The sequence below is a fragment of the Orbicella franksi genome, chromosome 5 (genome assembly GCF_964199315.1).
Source record: "Orbicella franksi chromosome 5, jaOrbFran1.1, whole genome shotgun sequence".
Classification (NCBI taxonomy): Eukaryota; Metazoa; Cnidaria; class Anthozoa; order Scleractinia; family Merulinidae; genus Orbicella; species Orbicella franksi.
In genome coordinates this window covers 23870746-23887549 of record NC_138149.1, presented here as the reverse complement: position 1 = coordinate 23887549, position 16804 = coordinate 23870746, and the positions used below count along the sequence as shown (strand labels likewise).

Here is a 16804-nt window from a genome sequence, read left to right as displayed (position 1 = left end):
ATGATATTCAAGAGTGAATTTACTGTTAGTTAAGAACCACTTTCACCATTTAAGTTTTTTATCAGCTGAACGTGGTCGGCTTCACCTCGCTTGAGCTTGCAAGCACTTTATTTATCTATTGATTGATTTATTTATTCATTCATTCATTCGTTCATTTATTTATTTATTTATTGGTGGGAAAAAGAAATTTATCTACGTTTTGCAATTTATGTCTATGTAATTTATGTATTGGTGTTAATTTCCGTGGAAGAGAAATCAGACAAATTCTCTATTTCCCAATTCCCCATAATTAAATGTCTTTGCCCACAAAATTTTGCATAAACTATTGTTGTAAAATGCTCTTGGGAGGTCTGCATATTTTCAAGAGCATTTCACAGCAATAGTTTATGCAAAATTTGAGGTGAAACAGAGTGAATTGCGGAGAATTGGAAAATAGAGAATTTGTGGTTTGTGCAATGATAAAATGCAACTTTGATTTGCAATGACAGGCTGGCCGATTCCTGTCCTTGACCCAGACAATTGGACTGTTTTACTACTATAGATCGGAACGTATTCCTAGTTTACTGTGCGATAGTGATACGACCTCTGCCATCATCACATTTTTCGCCGAAAGGCCACGTTTAGGCTCTATGGTGATTATAGGTTATAGTATTTCCCATGGCAAGTCTATGTTGTTAAATTGTTCACCAAATGGTATGGTTTAAAGGTAAGCTTCATGGAGACAAACGATGTTGACAGCAAGCATAGAAAGGTCAAATATATGGCCTCCCCTTAAAGGGCATAGGTCTTTACAGAACTCCATATACATGTACCAACAAGTTATAAAAATTACATATATACCTGCATTACCTCCACCATTACTATTACTATTACAATTACTATTACTGTTGCTGCTGCTACTGCTACTCCTATTGCTATTGCTATTGCTATTGCTATTGCTACTCCTATTGCTATTGCTATTGCTATTACTATTACTATTACATCAGTCTCCGAGAGCAGCCTTCTTGAGAATGTGAACGTAACACTGTTATTATGCTTTCGTTGTTTTAACGGATACATTAACACGAAAATTGGTATTCTTCCAGCTCTCACGTCAAGGAGGCTGCCCACAATTTCAACCGAGTATCACTATGCGCCCATATGCTTATCGATTTAAAAGATAAGACATAAATTGTTCACGACCGAAAAAAAAAAATCGAGCCGAGGTTTGATTATTAATTAACAAATGGTAAACGCCATAGCGTGTGCTATTGAGTTATGGCTGCACGCGGGAGGTTGCTAAGCACTAAAGAAGCGTAAGAGTCGCACGAGGCGATAGCCTCGTGCGACTCTAGCTTCTTGAGTGCTTAGCAAACCTCCCAAGTGTATCCATAACTCAATAGTGCACGCTATGGCGTTTAACATTTGTTTTATGACATAACATTGAGACATTGGAACAACAGAAGTCCTTTTGTTGAGCTACATCACAAAAAAATGTTCGTGTAGTCTTACATGACAAGAGAAAACAAGCGCGCGAAGATTCATTCATGACAACCGACTGCACACCAGTAACTCGATAAAGTTTCATCTTCAGACAACTGTGAAGACAGTTTCGCATTTCTGGCAGAAGGACGTTGGCCATTACTTTGGAAACAATGTCTGTCAAAAGATTTGCTTTGTAAACGTTAGCACACACGTCAGCAGCGTGCACCCAGGGGCAAATAGTAGACGCTGAATTAAGCAATCAGAGCGCGCGCTTTGCTTCAGTTATGTTATAACGAACATTAGTAAAACGAGTACTAGTTGTGAAAAACAAACGCACTAACCTTTTAGAGATGTGTTTCACTGCAGTAACTTATCCCAAATATCCTAAAGGAAGAGAACAGATTCACTGTATCCACTGAAAATCACAAAAGTTACAAGGATGGACTTCTTGCGGCTTGTTAAGACGTGAAAACTAAGGAGTGAAGGAAAGGCGGTTAAGTCTGGATATTTGGCGTTTTCTGTATGGCATCACTGACCAAGGAGGAAGCAGAACCGTAAACGACATGAAATATCTATGCAGGTGTCAACTTAAGCGTAACTGGGGAAAAACATGCCTATTCTACCTCAGAGCACTAATCTGTTCGTTTTGCTGGAAAAGGACAGGCTATTTAACCTGATTATTTGACTGTTCCGTATAACATCATCCAACAAGAAGAAAGTTAAACTATACACGGAATGACTGAAATATAATTGCAAGCGTTAACTGAAGTTTCATGGAAGAAAACAATGCCTACGAAAGTTCAAATAAATGGACTCCCTTAGAAACGAAATTACGCAGCAGGCCTTGCCAGAACTCCGTACTCATAAACCAATGTTTATTAAAAAAATTCACATACATCTCTCTCTCCACCATTACTTCTCCGAGTACAGCTTTCTGCCAGAAGCCTGGCGGAATATTTGAAGGCGTCAACAGTTAACATTGATTTTATGCCGCAAAATGTAATTCAGTTCAAAAGTATATCAGTATATTTTTTTCATGCCTGGCAAAAGTTTAAAATACTCAACTGTTTCTAATCAGAAAGTTAGAATTTTAACAGCATTTTTCGATTAGAACGTTTAGCAAAGGTGGTGTCCTTTTGCTTTTAAAGATAAATTAATCAACGAAGCAAGTCACGATGTTCTAACTTTTAGACCAACATGGCTGACTGCCTGCCTCAGTGCTATTTAAAACGATGAAAAAATGGCAGACACTGTTCGCAACCGAAACAAAAACAAAGCGATACAACATTTTTGAAGGAAGTTAGTAAAACAAACAGTTGCCACAAAAAAAAAAAAAAAAAAAAAAAACCGCAACAACCTTTTGGCGATGAGTTTCACTGCAGTAACTTATTTAAAATGAAGAGCACAGATTCACTTTATCCACTGAAAACCACAAAGTTACGAGTGCGGACCTCTCGTGGTGTGCAGGGATGAAGGAAAAGTGGTTAAATCTGGATATTTAGCCGTTCAGTATAGCATCAACGAGCAAGAAGGAAGTAGTGCTGTACACGAACTGAAATATCTACGAAAGCGTCAACTGAAGCGTAACTGAAGAAAAACATGCCTACTGTACTTCAGAGCAATAAGCTGTCTTGCTGGAAAAGGACAGGTTGTTTAGCCTGGTTATTTGACAGTTCAGTATAGCATCTTTCAACAAGAAAAAAGTTAATTTTTGCACGGAATGACTGAATTATATTTGCAAGCGTCAACTGAAGTGTCACGGAAGCAACAATGCCTGTGAAAGGTCCAACAAATGGACTCCCTTAGAACTGACGAAAATACGCAGCAGTGTACGGGTCCGCAAATGATCCCCAAATTGAACCGCAAATGATCCCGGACCGGAAATGATCCCCATATTGGACCGCAAATGATCCCGATCAAAAAATAAGGACTGGCATGAATCTATATCAGAGGAAAGTGAGAACATGTACAAAAATTATGAACTAAAAAACATGTTTTATCATTTTACAAAAAAGTATTCCACAGTTGCTGTTTTGTTCTTCGAACGGTTCAGATCGTTTTCACTGTCAAGCAATAAAAAAAATAATAATAATAATACATCGAAAACCAACCAATGGAAAAAGCCAAGAAATTGTGATGTATGCTATAGAAGATAACTAAATAAGACACTTCTCCAAGTTTTAGGCTTGTGCGTTTCCCCAAACTTCAGAAATTCGCCGTAAATGTTTCCCAGAAATTTACAGAGCCCGGTAAGAAAACGTCATGTTGGTATACATCCGTGTTGGTACATCAATATGGCGGCCGGAATATAGTGTAAACATCTGGAACTTACTTTGGCTTTCCAGGCGACTGATTATCAGTGCTAAACATGTACAAACAAGCGTTTACATAAGCACTTTTCCTAACGCTCTAACTTTTAAAAGGCTCAAAATCGAGAGATAAGTATATAGTTTTCAACAAACTCGATCGCAGCCTTGTGTCACGCAACCTCCATAACCCTGAAATTCAAAATGCCCTGGTTTCCAAACGAAGCACGCTAATTGTAAACAGATATAAATATACCGCCTGTTACGCCCGATGAGGTTAAAAACACGTTACGTGAAGACGATCTATTGAATGAGAAGTCTTAGAAAAACACGTACTTGTAAACATTCTCGAAATCCCGGTGGCGATAGTATCAAACATCTATCAAACAGCTAACTTGTCAAAATGAGGAGGAAGCCTTGGCCTTGCTTGGTCATAAAGCTGAACTTTATAACTATAGCTTGGAATTTTGGCTTCTTAGAATAGTCAAGTAGTCATTTCCGAGGAATTAAAACCAAAATACGACCAAGGAAAAATTACAAAGTAAATTTGCTCAAATTTCCAGTGCTACACCTGACACTAGGTGTTTTACAGAGTGATGAAGCGTTGTAGGCTTGTGGGGTCTACTCAGGTGACAGCGTCTTCCTTAATAGTTGCTTCATGGCTAGATATTAGTTTAAAACTTATGACGAGTGGCGTTAATGGCTGATAAAATGTGATTTAACTATAACACCGAAATATCAATGTTTAACAAAGGAGGATATGTAGCGTATGTTGCACTGATCATAATTCTACTGAGAATTGCAAAGAAATGCAAGCCAAGTCGTGTTTTGATGATTGAGTGGTGATATTTACAACATCGTAGTTAGCAACAAAATTTAGTCGAAAGTATGAAAAAAAAAAAAAAAAAAAAAAAAAACAAGTTGTAAGCCATTATAATTATAAGATGGCTTTAATAAAAACATCAGTATTCACGCACGCCAATTCCCTATCCACACCATCCCACCATCCATGCCATTCGTTATTTTTAGTCGGCATCATTTGCGGTCCCTATCGGGGATCATTTGCGATCCGGGATCATTTGCGGTCCAATTTGGGGGTCATTTGCGGTTCGGGATCATTTGCGGTACTTGGATCATTTGCGGACCCGTACAGCAGGCCTTTCTAGAATTTCGTATTCACGAATCGATATTTATAAAAAATTTCACATTTATCTCCCTCGATCCACCTTTACTTCTCCGAGTACAGCCTTCTGCCAGAAGCCGGCCGTAATTAAAATGTCATTCAGTTGAAAGTTGTATATCTACTTTTTCTGCCTGCAGGGAAAGGTTGTACTACTCAACTGAGTTTAAACACAACTTAGAATGTAAACAGCATTTTTCGATCAGAACGTTTAACACATGCGGTGTTCTGTTGTTTTTAAAAGATAAATTAATACATGAATGAGTCAGAGGTCTTCTAACTCTCAGGACAAGATGGCTGCCCCACAACCAGGTGTGACTGCCCGCCTGTATGGTAATTAAAACGATGAAATACGGGGAGGCAGTGTTTGCAGCTGAAACAAAAACGAATTGATGCTAAGTTTTTGACGGAAATCAGTAAAGTAAGCATTAGTTATGAGCTGAGAAAAAAACAAACACACTAACCTATCAGAGATGTGTTTCACTGCAGTGACTTATTTAAAAGGAAGAGCACAGATTCACTCTATCTGCTAAAAGCCACAAAGTTACAAGTGCGGACTTCTCGTGGCTCGCTGAGATGTCCCTTCCCTTAGGACTAAGGAATAAGGGAAAGTGTGGTTAAACCCGGATATCTGGTAGTTCAGTGCAGCATCAAGCAAGAAGGAAGTAAAACTGCACACCAACTGAGATATGTACGCAAGCGTCAAGTGAAGTGTCGCCAAAGCAAACAATAATGCCCATTTTACCTCTGGCTACTGAATTGGCTGTTGGTTTTGTGTCTGTATCATATTGTCACAGCACTGTCCGCGCGCGAAACACTCAGATTGTGCAGATTATTTTCCTTCCGAGTTTTTTTACTTATTGTCTTTCTTGCTGTATTCCAAAGAGGTTTGTGAGCTATTCAAAATGCAAGTCACAAGTCGCAAAAAGGTACAATTAATGTCTACAATGTATCGGTGTTCATTTTCGCAGACGAGAAATCAGACATATTTGAGGTTTAAGCAGCAAGTCAATTGAAGTGTTTCACGAAAATGGATCAGAACATACTGTTGGATCGCACTAATTCGATCTCGATTATTTCGAATTCCCCGTTATTTCGAACTTAAAACAATTTCCCTTGGATTTAACCTTTAGTCATTTACTATCGGCTCTTTCGAAATCCCGCTATTTCAAACTATTTTCGTTTCCCCTGAGAGTTCAGCTGTATTCCGAAATGGTGGTGCTCTGTTGTTCTTGACGGATAAATGAACACGACACGTGAGTAGCTTCCTGTTAGTCGGGTCAAGATGGCTGCCATATAACTGAGTGAGACGGCACGTTTGTACGCTAATTGAACGATAAAAAATGGACAGACATTGTTGGCAACCGAAACGTAGCGAGCCGAGGTTGAGTTGTTAACGCAAATCACTAAACTAAGCAATATAAGCTGTGAAAATGCAATCGTACCTTTTAGAGATGCGTTTCACTGCAGTAACTTATCTCAAAGGAAGAGATCAGATTCACCCTATTATATAAGCCACCGAAAAACACACCAGTGGGGAGTTTTCGCGACTCGCGTAATTAGACGTCCCTTCCCTAAGGAGTAAGAAATGAAGGATCAAAAGGTTGCTAAACCTGGTTATGGGGCAGTTCAGTATGGCATCGTCGAGAAAGAAGAAAGTTAAACTGTACACGAAATGAGATATACACGCACGCGTCAATTAAAGTGTCGCGGAAGCAAACAATGCTCATATTGTTCCTCAGGGCTGTCTGTCGATTTTGTTACTGCATATCTGTTATCACAGTTTTGTCCTAGCTAAAGTTACCCCCAGATTAAAGTATATTGTTTTCCCTCCGGGTTTTCTACTATGCTTCCTTTCTTGCAGTGCGACCAGGCTTACAAGCCCTTCAAATCGCAAGTTACAAGTCCAGAAACGGGATGAATAAAGAATTTCGCCTCATCTTCAAGCTGAATTCGTGAGTGAAAATTAGATTAAAATTAAAACCATTGTTACTATCTTTGTATTCTTGGAAATCGAAAAGCTGTCTTGCTGCATAGAGAAATTGTTTCTTTATTGGATTTTGTCGCCGTCTATAAAAGTCTGTCAGTGAATTCGAGAAAGTCTTTTTCCAAAGAACTAATCAAGAGAAAGTATTAGCAAAACAAAGCGCGTGAAACATCTGTCTCAAGCACAAGCGCGAGCATACACACAACACACAAATAGGGTGGCAAAAGGTTTATTTATACGTTGCACGTGATGGGTGCATTTCAGCGTGGGGCGTGAAAAGCATCTAAGCGACATATGCGTGAATCTTGAATTTCTGATAGAAATAGCATTTCTAAAAGTATATGTAACGCGTAATCATTGTTAAAATTTTTGCATCAATCGTGATCACAACGCCATTTGTAACCCTCACACAAGCACAGGAAAAAGAAATCTCTCATTTAGAGTGTTCTTGCACATGTATCCGTTCTTGTTTACCTGTGTATATATAAAGGGGAGAAAATCGTAAAAACCCATGAGGTTCGATCTTTTCCTTTATCAAGCATCTTGACGTTCGCTGTAGTTTAGAAGGTGAATAGCATAGCATGTACTTTTGTCTTCCGGCGGATGTGATTCGTTGGCCCGTTTTACTTGGCGTTCTCACAAACTGTCCGAGAGAAAGGTATTGCAGTGAAGTTTGCAGTCTTTCAATACCTCTATAGGGTCCTATAGTGATTATCTTTGCACAATCGGCTGCTACGAATGAAGACAAATATGACTTTCTGTTTTTCGCTGGTTTTTAATCCGGAATAAAACGTTCGTCACGTTAAAGGAGCTACGTCACAGTTTGCTCATTTTGAAAAGTTTAGCCTAAATATTTCAAGTTCGTTGTTTGTTATCCATGTTAATCTTTTCCATCCTCAACAATCATGGCTCTATTATGGTTTACTATTATCTATCTAGTGTTTTTCTATCTTAGTAAACTACTTTTTTCACTTTTCCTTTAATTAAAAGGTAATTTTGTACGTGGCCTAAATAACTAAAAATTCCGTGACTGAACTCCTTTGACTATGCTTATGTATGACCGGTGATGTCATCAGTGATGAACGGTGATGTAATCGGTAATGATGTAAGTGAATTAATCCTATCTTTCAATTTCACGGGACTTTCTTTCAAGCGATCAGCGCCCTTATAACAGGGGAAAATGGAGAGGGAGGCAGGGACAAAAGTACAGATATGACAATTCAGGTTTCAGCAGGCTTTAGAACCTCCTTGAGTCTTCAACACTCGTTGCCGATACCCACCCCAGACCACCCCATCACCTAAAAGAGTGACAACTACATAAAAAATGATTTCATTTCTTGACGGACCTAACCTCTGCAGAACAATTGTAATAAACAAACATCAACAAAACACGTAAACAATCTGAGACGATGTATCGTGGTAAAGTGGTTCGAATTTTGATTGTAGTTTTATGACTGTTCTGAAGTTCTTACGCAATAAATAAATCTCAAAACTCCTGAAATCATTAGCAGTGAAAATCATTCCTTCTATACCAGCAAAATCAAAACCTTGAACACACTTTAAGCCTGGATACAATCAATACAATATAATCATTTTATTAAATTGTCAATACAGTAGACGAGGTTGCCAGAGGTTCATGTATAAAGTGCTTGTCAGTTGACGAAGAATTAAAACTGAGAAACTAATAAATATAAATGTAGATATTCATAAAACTTAGAGTTAGAATATGAATATCGGTAAAAAAAAAAAAAAAAAAAGAAAAAAAATAATAATAATACATAAATGCTTTATACAAACGCTAGTAGAATAAACAAAATGCTAAAATTCCCATAACAGACAACAGCTACATTAGCAGCTGTCCGTTAAGCTAGAAAAATCAAATGATCTCGACCTTCTTGCGGAAGCCTATTTTAACTTCGACGATTATTTAATATATAGAGGAATCTCATTCCACAAATGCGACAATTTATAATTAAAAGAATTATGCCGAAAGCGATTATTATAAGAAGGTTGGAGAAGATTACAAGCATTATTCATTAAATTGTAATGGGACTTAACGACGCTCAAAATGATAGAGATATAGCTAGTTCCATAAAATTTTTACTCACGCAGTTATAACTTTGAGGCTAACAGGCTAACAGACTAGACTAAGATAACTGAACTAATGGTTACAAAACCTCGAATAACTTTAAATTCCTAATCCTAGCTGGGAGCTCAAGGATTGAGCTTTTACTATGGCAGATTGTTTTTGGCAAGAGCTTTAAAAGTAAAAAGTTATATCTATATCGTTAATCAGTTGATTAAATTTACTGATTTACGTCACTTAATCGCAGCCACTAACAGCGTTTTTTCCCCTTTTTCTCAAAAGACTAGATTAAGTCATTTTCTGTTTCCTTTAGTACAAAAGAGATAATATTTCAAAACCACACTCTCTATTACGGTTTGAAGCTTACAAGCTAAGGCTGCCTTCTTGATTTCCCATGATGATTACAGTGCTGTTTGAACCAACACTAACATCACCAGTCTTGACTTTATTTACGTCACTACGGTTACCGTCGCCTTTGCGAGTCCTTGAACTGTGGGCTTGTGCACCCTCTCTTTGGCCTTCGTTTTGTAAAGCCATATGAGAATCTAAACAGAGAGTTAAAAAGTTATTACGACATCATGTATGTAATACTGATGCGCTCTCGTGATCTCTTTAGTTTCCTGCTCTTGAACATAAAGAGCGGTGATGCCCCGCAATTAAAAAATCTCAAACATCAAATCAGGTTAATAGAGGGTTGGATAGACCATTCCCTTTTTTTCCCTCCCTCGCCCTCTATGGTAGCTGAACACGTAGGAAAAAAGAACCCATGCGCATTCTCACCCTCATCGCCCCCTCCCCCTCCCCCTCCCCCTTCATTCTTGTCCCCGAAGCCTCCTTTTCTTTTAGTCACGTGGTCAGCGGAACGGAGGGCTCTGGAAGCAGCCAAAAACTGATGTCCGTAGATCACGGACATCCAGTAGCGCATGCAAGCATTATCTTTGCCAACACATCTGCTCATGCTTACAAGTTAATGCTGAAGGAGAGAAGATAGGTAGAGAATGTATTCTTCAGTGTCGACAGATCGAACTTCGAAGAAGCGTTACCAGAGGTTTTCACGTTGCTAAAGTTAGGTTATCTAGAGTTCATATATAGATTTAGCCAAGGCTAAAATCGAAGCTCCCGACCCGGGTTATTCAAAGCCCGATTACGCTAACCCAAGATCAGCGAGAATTTTGATGTTTTGTATCTTTGCAGTGAGGTTTTCTGTTTATATCGTTTGGCCTTCTGTTTTGACTTTGAATAATCTTACACTACACAAAACATAAGAGTGTGACCCTGTGTTAGCGTTAGCCGACCTCCGAACAACCCGGCCCTGATTATAATAAGTTAACCTGGCTTGAGCCCGCGATCCAATCCAAAAAGCCAGGGATCGATAGCAGTGTGTTTGTTTTTCCTTCTCTAAATGCGTTCATCTTCGATAAAGATGGAGAAGCTTAAAAGGCGAGGTGTAGTTAATAAAGCTCTCAAGCAAAATAATACGTCTATCGATGACACGGTAAAATTTGTTTATGGACGCACGGAAGCGTTTATGGAAATTGCATTCCTTAGGACTCTTCTAAAGGAGAGGATTTAAATATAAGCCGTGCTGATAGATGAGGGGGGAATTTTCCAGTGGTAAGAAATATTTACTTCCTGGTTATTTACATAGGTTTGTAAAGAGTACAGTGGAACCCCGTTAATGCGGACACCAAAGAGACATGATAAAGTGTCCGCATTATCCGGGTGTCTGTATTAAGCAGGCTAATTTAAGAGAAAATATATGACCTTTTTAGTTGTCGGGACAAAGAAAACTGTCCGTTAGAAGCAGGTGTCCGTATTAAGCGGGTGTCCGTAGAGCGGGGTTTCACTGTAGTAGAATTAACATGAACTCAAGGAAGTTTTTTAGTATTGGAGTTTCGCTTATCTTTCCTTGCAAGAGGGAGGGGTCACGGGGGTCAGAACCTCATACATACATTTACATACATTTATTGAAACTCCTCCATAGGGGCTTTTCAGCCACAATGTAAAAAACCTGTCGTCTCTCATACCCTGTTTTCCCTCTTCCCACACCTTTATCTCCCGACCCCCGCCCTTGTCCGAGACTGAGCACATCCTTGTCAACTAGCTACGCTGCCTCATTTTGTAGCCCAAGGTTGAATTTTCGTTTGCCCGTCGGTTAAGAAGTCCCAAAACACACTAAATGCAAATGAAATAACATGTTGAGTTCTTGTTTTTAAAAGTATTTGAACGCTTAATGAATGACACTAATTAGTATTTTGCATTTCTCTCCCGATTCCCGCTCCCGCCCTTTTCTTTGCCGCCTTCCGCACTTATTCTCCCAGGCTCCCACCCACCTGCCACCCCTCCCCCCCCCCACAACCCCCACAAGGGATTAGATAAAGCTGCTTACTTTAATATGATCTTTCGTGTCCTCCTTATTTCGAATTTTCCCAGTGACCCCATTCTGTTCTCTCTTTTCTCTCTCTCTCTCTCTCTCTCTCTCCTTTTTTTTTTCTTTATATAAAAAAAAGGGTCCTAGGCAATCAACAGTTCATTTTGAAAACTGCCCGGCCCCTCAAGATTCTTTTTCTCCTTTTGTTGATAATAACTTTTTTTGGTTAGTTTCATACTTTTCAACCAGCTTATATAAAGCTTCATCTATCAGTGGGTACTTTCATCCATATTACTCTTTAAATTGCAATTTTTTGGAGCAAGAACCTTGTAAACAGCAATTTTATCCATTTCGGTCTCCTACAAATTCAGCGAACATCTTTATGCCAAATACCATGAGCAGTAAGCAGCAGAGTTATATTGTAATGGTCTAGTTAATCTCTTGTATGGTACTTCTTTTGCACGAGTGTTATAATTTGCATTTGTATTTGCTATACATGTAGACGTGGCTGATGTGAAGAGAGTGATTAGAGCGCGATATACACTAAAGAAGAAGTTTTTTTTCTAGGAAACTGGATGAACAAGGTAAATAAATGGGAAATAATGGAATGTCATTTCTCTATTACAATTGCTGTGACGTAAGGGTAAGGAGGCTCTTCAGCCTGTTATATAACGAAACATCTTGAACATATACTTTCTACTTCTTGTGGTTGATCAGAACATCAACCACATAGCTTTACTATTAATGAAAGTTTTTTCTCCATCTCCTTCGTTTTCAATATTATTTATTGAGCTGCAAGAGCAACATTCCTATTTGTATTATCCATACGCCATAAATCTTTACTTCGTAATCGTTCGAGGAATTTACAGCACTATTTTGATCTGAAAGTAACAAAGATTAGTAAATAGAAATAATGGTGTGAAATAAATGAATAAACAAGTGAATAAATAAATAATTATAAATAAAATAATCTTTTAAAGGCTACAAATAAATAGGTGATATTTTTTTTGTTATGACCATGTTAATGTAACTCTGTACATATCTTACGTTTGATTTGTTTTTGTTTTTAGTAGAGACTCCACTTTACATATTGGAAACCTTCTAGTCTGCTTGATTCTTTCATCTTTTATATTACCGGTAATAATTATTTCTATATTCGCGCACAGTTATTAGCATTAATGACTAAATTACTGTTATTTACTAATTTTTGCTATTGTAAAAATGGCATAAAGTTTCGTTAGTTGCAGTTGCAGGGGAGGCCTCAATTAAAGGATAATATCTGTAAAAGAAACAAACTAAATTTCAAGTTGATATGTTCATACCATTTGCTTCATCCTCCAAACACCATAGCGTAATATCACAACACGGACCTTTAAATCATTTTGGGAATTCAACGTCAATACATTTTAGGCTGCTAGAATCTGCTAAATCTCTCAGAAAGAAAAACCACAATCACCTTCGGATTTCCAGTTTCACGTTTGCTTCGCAAGTGTGGTATTTCTCCGTCTTTTCACCTGGCTCAAGGTTTCCTCTTGACCTTTTCTTGAATTAAGGCACACGTTTATTCAAACCCGCTGGCGATTAGAACTTAATTTTATGATTTCTCAGGGTGTGGTCAGTGACAAAGTAATTGTTATATCAGCTGATTGAATTCTCGGAGTTTTTAAACGTTTCTTCTCGCCTTCTCGGCAGCTACAACAAAAGACGACGATTACGATCGAGAATGATACTGTAGCAGGCGATGTACTGCTTTGGTAGCGCGGAAACTTAAACGACTCTTTCGGATCGATCGGGAATGGTCGCATTTGTTCTGCTTTTTTTCGTAAAGCGCGCCAGTAAAATTGCCGCCATTCGGGCCGGAAGTAAAATGAAATGCGTGGTGCCTTGAATTTTCATTTTTGCTACGCATTCAGTTTTTGATAGCCAATGAAAGAAATCGAATGTCTTAGTGCGTCCATAGCTACTCGTTGACAACATTATAAGACAAGTAGCACTGGGGACAAGAAAGCCTTCCCCCCAAAAAATCAGGGAAAACCGGAAAACCATTATGGAAGTACTTTTGGAAGCGCGCGCTAGCTAGTGACCAAGGATTAATTCCCTAAGCACTTCACCTGTCAGCCCCAAAATGTTGAGAATTGTATTTCTTGTCGCCGCTAGCCCATCTGCCTGTACATCTGAACGACAAGAAGGTGGCTAGGAAAACGTTTTAAAGAGCATCTGCGTGGTATTTGAAACATATTTCATGAGTTTCCCGTAGCCGCACATTTCTGGACGACTTCGCGATCCTGGCCTGAAATATGCACTGTCAGCAGCATCAGCCGCAAGTAGCATGAAATGAAACTAATCTTGAAAGCTAGACACTTTAAAACCCCGTCCACACACCGCGCCGGAGGAATTTGAAAGCGTAGTTCCATTTCGCCGGTTAAACCTTTCGTCCACACTAATCCGTAACAAAAACTGAGCTTTTCAAAATTGCACTTAAAACCCTTTTCAGAATGAAACCTCCGTTTTGAAATTTCTCTGCGTAGTATGAAAGGGGCCTAAGATTAAGCGGACTGAACTATGTCTGATATAAATCCACGAGCTAAAACTACGTTTTTGTTTATATATGCGTAGCTCACCCACTGCATGGCGTTGTTCACTGATTTCAACATATTGAAAAAAAGTCCAGCCCTGAAAAGACTAGTTCACACGAGCTACTCTCTCTTTCTCTCTCTTCTGCAGCCTTGGTTTTAACCCCTAATAAAGTTAGGTCTGCATGGGAATGATGAATTCAAGGGACTGGCCTAGGGATAGGAGGTATGAGAGGAACGGAAGGTGGAGTTCACTCAGTCTTCTTACAAGACATTCGCAAATTAAAGTTCTTTGTGTATTATATGGTCATGCATACACCGCTGTTCTTTCAAATTGTTAATATCTGTCAGCAAAATAACAGGCCCATTGATATTTGCCGTATAAATATCTAAATTATCCCAAAACACAACCTTTTTCAGAAAAAAAAAGTCCTCGGAAACAAATTATGATGGAAAATGAAAACATCACTTCACTTCGAGTAGATGGATCCGGCTAAGACGAACCATTCAAATTTGTTTCAGAGCTTCGCGTTTAGTGTTAAGTTTTCGCTTAATTAGTTTCCTTTGTTTTGTGGCCTTTTGTACATATTATGTTCTTTTGCATACTCTATATATTTCGCGCGTAATTTATTTAGTTAGTCGCGGTTTGAGTTTCTGTCTACGCCTTGTTTGCAATTGCTCCAGTTTTCAGTTCGTCTTTGGTTTTGGGGCTCGTCACATTCGTCTTTTACCGTGTTCATTCTTCGTATTAAGTGGAATTAAATTAAGCTATTGCAAGATCTGGATGCCTGTGATTAGCGTGTGCGACAACAGTTCTCTCAGAACATTGTACAAAACCATATTCAGTACTCCATGATTAGCTGTTAATGGACCTCTCTACGAGGGTCTCAAATGGGTTAACCGTTAGCCGTAAAACGGGCCCACAAGTTTGCCGTTAGGCGTAAAAATTGAAAACTTTTAACCGTTAGCCGTAAAGAAGAAAATTAGCCATGAAAGAATTTTACCCACGAAACTTTTTTTTAACTTTTTTTAACTTTTTAAAACAATGGTAATTACTTTCTAAGATTCCTCTTAACCGCAAAGAAAAGAAAGTAACCTCTATTCGTAAACAAAGCCAAAATATTAATCGTTAGCAGGAGAAGATCGAGTAAGACTACCTTGATCTTTTCTTGGCCTTAGCCGTAAAATGCCACCACCCCTTGAGACCCTCTTATCGATGTCACGCAACATCAACACTTTTTGTATTTCTCACGATAAACAAAAAACAACCTCCATAGATCCATAGATCATGCTGAATCTAGTAAATACACGAAATTTCATAAGAATCAGTTGCAAACTCAGAAAAATATGGGACCACAAACTTGCTAACTTATTCAAAGAAATGTATGCCCCCTCCCCTGGCATCGAGCGGTGCTGCTTATTTCTTGTTTGAATGTGACAAAATGGGAAAAGCGTGATATCTGCAAAAAGGTTCTTTTAAGTTTAACTTTCAGGCAAACTTGTGAAAATGGATTTATTTAAAGCAAAATTTTAAAATGCCATTGAAATTAGTCTTTTTTTGTAAGGAATTAGCTTGTTTCTTCGCAGTAGTGAATATCAATCTCGTTTTTTTTTTTTTTTTTTGCTTGTTTGCAAGAGCAAAATTTCGCCAATTTCCTCAGTATAGACTTCAACTTACGACAGTAACATTTTTGTTTTGGTCGGGTTTTTCTTATTTCGCATGTCTTTCTGAGAAGCTTGTTAATTCATGGCAGTTCAAATAAAGAAACTAAATACCTAGCAGTGCTTCTGCAATTGATCTTTTTTCAATCCTCAGGAGAGCATCTTGAAGACTCTTTACGGTAGCAGCCTTTCCTTCTTTTTGCTTCCAGAGACGAATTATTTCCCTGGCTTTCTCGCGGCACTGGCTTTTTTCTGTATCTACATTACGCAGAACTGCCAATTTCAGGCCCAGCTCTAAACCCAGATCCTCCCAGCATGTTCCTACATCGTCACATATTTTCCTCACGAGCTTGTCATTGACAACTGCTTGGGTAGCATCATCTGCAAGTAACGTTATACATATTAGATAAACAAATCTCAGTTTTTTGTTATATTTGGTACTGGCCTAAGATCAGTTCCATGTGATTCCATGTGTAACTGGCGTATCTAGCTAGTGGATAAGGATAAAAATGTCAATAAGTTTCCAGTTAACTCAAGCATTACTATAGAATCATTAGGTGGGGAAATCTATGGGAACCTAAATTGAACCCAAAAACAAGTTTTACTTTTCTCCGCTTAAGTTTGAATATTGGTTATGAATCTGAAGCCTCTTCAGTTACACACCATGTAAATTCTTGGAAAGGCTGCTTTTGCACTGAAGACTATTAGCGACGTTTGATCGACTCAAACCAATCTAATGTGAACGTGCTGACTTCTCCTTGTCTGTAAAAAAGATGGGAATTCATGCCATGTTTAACGGCGTTTATGTCTGGCTAATATTTCTCCTTTAAAGTAGACCTTTTACCACGAGAAGTTCATCCCCGATAGGCTAGTATAGCCAGTATAAGTTTTGTCTGCAGTTTCGTCTTCAGGATATTCATCCTTACTTCAGAAATTGACAAGGCGGAAACCAGACTGTGCAAATTCCATTTCCTGATCTTGGAGGAGGACGAGGACGAGGACGAGGACGAGGACGAGGAGGAGAAGGGGGAGGAGGAGGAGGAGGAGGAGGAGGAGATGAAGGAAGGGGGTAAGTGTGCACGAGATAACAAGTCAACGATACAAAATCTGGTGCCTAGAACGTAGTGTAACGTCAATTTGCATCACAGTAGCCTTGAATGCATTAGCTGGATTCT

General features: G+C 38.6%; 1 protein-coding gene across 5 annotated transcripts in view; it reads right to left on the bottom strand.

Annotated features, from left to right (window-relative positions):
- Positions 1-16804, bottom strand: part of LOC145487121 (uncharacterized) — a 29710-nt gene that overhangs the window by 184 nt on the left and 12722 nt on the right. For 4 of the 5 annotated variants that reach the window (XM_081465844.1, XM_081465845.1, XM_081465847.1 and 1 more), the window contains 3 exons: positions 15744-16010; positions 9391-9568; positions 1806-1936 (listed from right to left, as the gene is read on the bottom strand). In XM_081465844.1, the coding sequence (XP_081321970.1) occupies positions 1849-1936; positions 9391-9568; positions 15744-16010 (533 nt within the window). In that variant the 3' untranslated portion in view covers positions 1806-1848. Of the gene's footprint in view, positions 1-1805; positions 1937-8438; positions 9569-15743; positions 16011-16804 lie in introns of those variants that run through there. The other variant, XM_081465848.1, reaches the window with a different exon arrangement.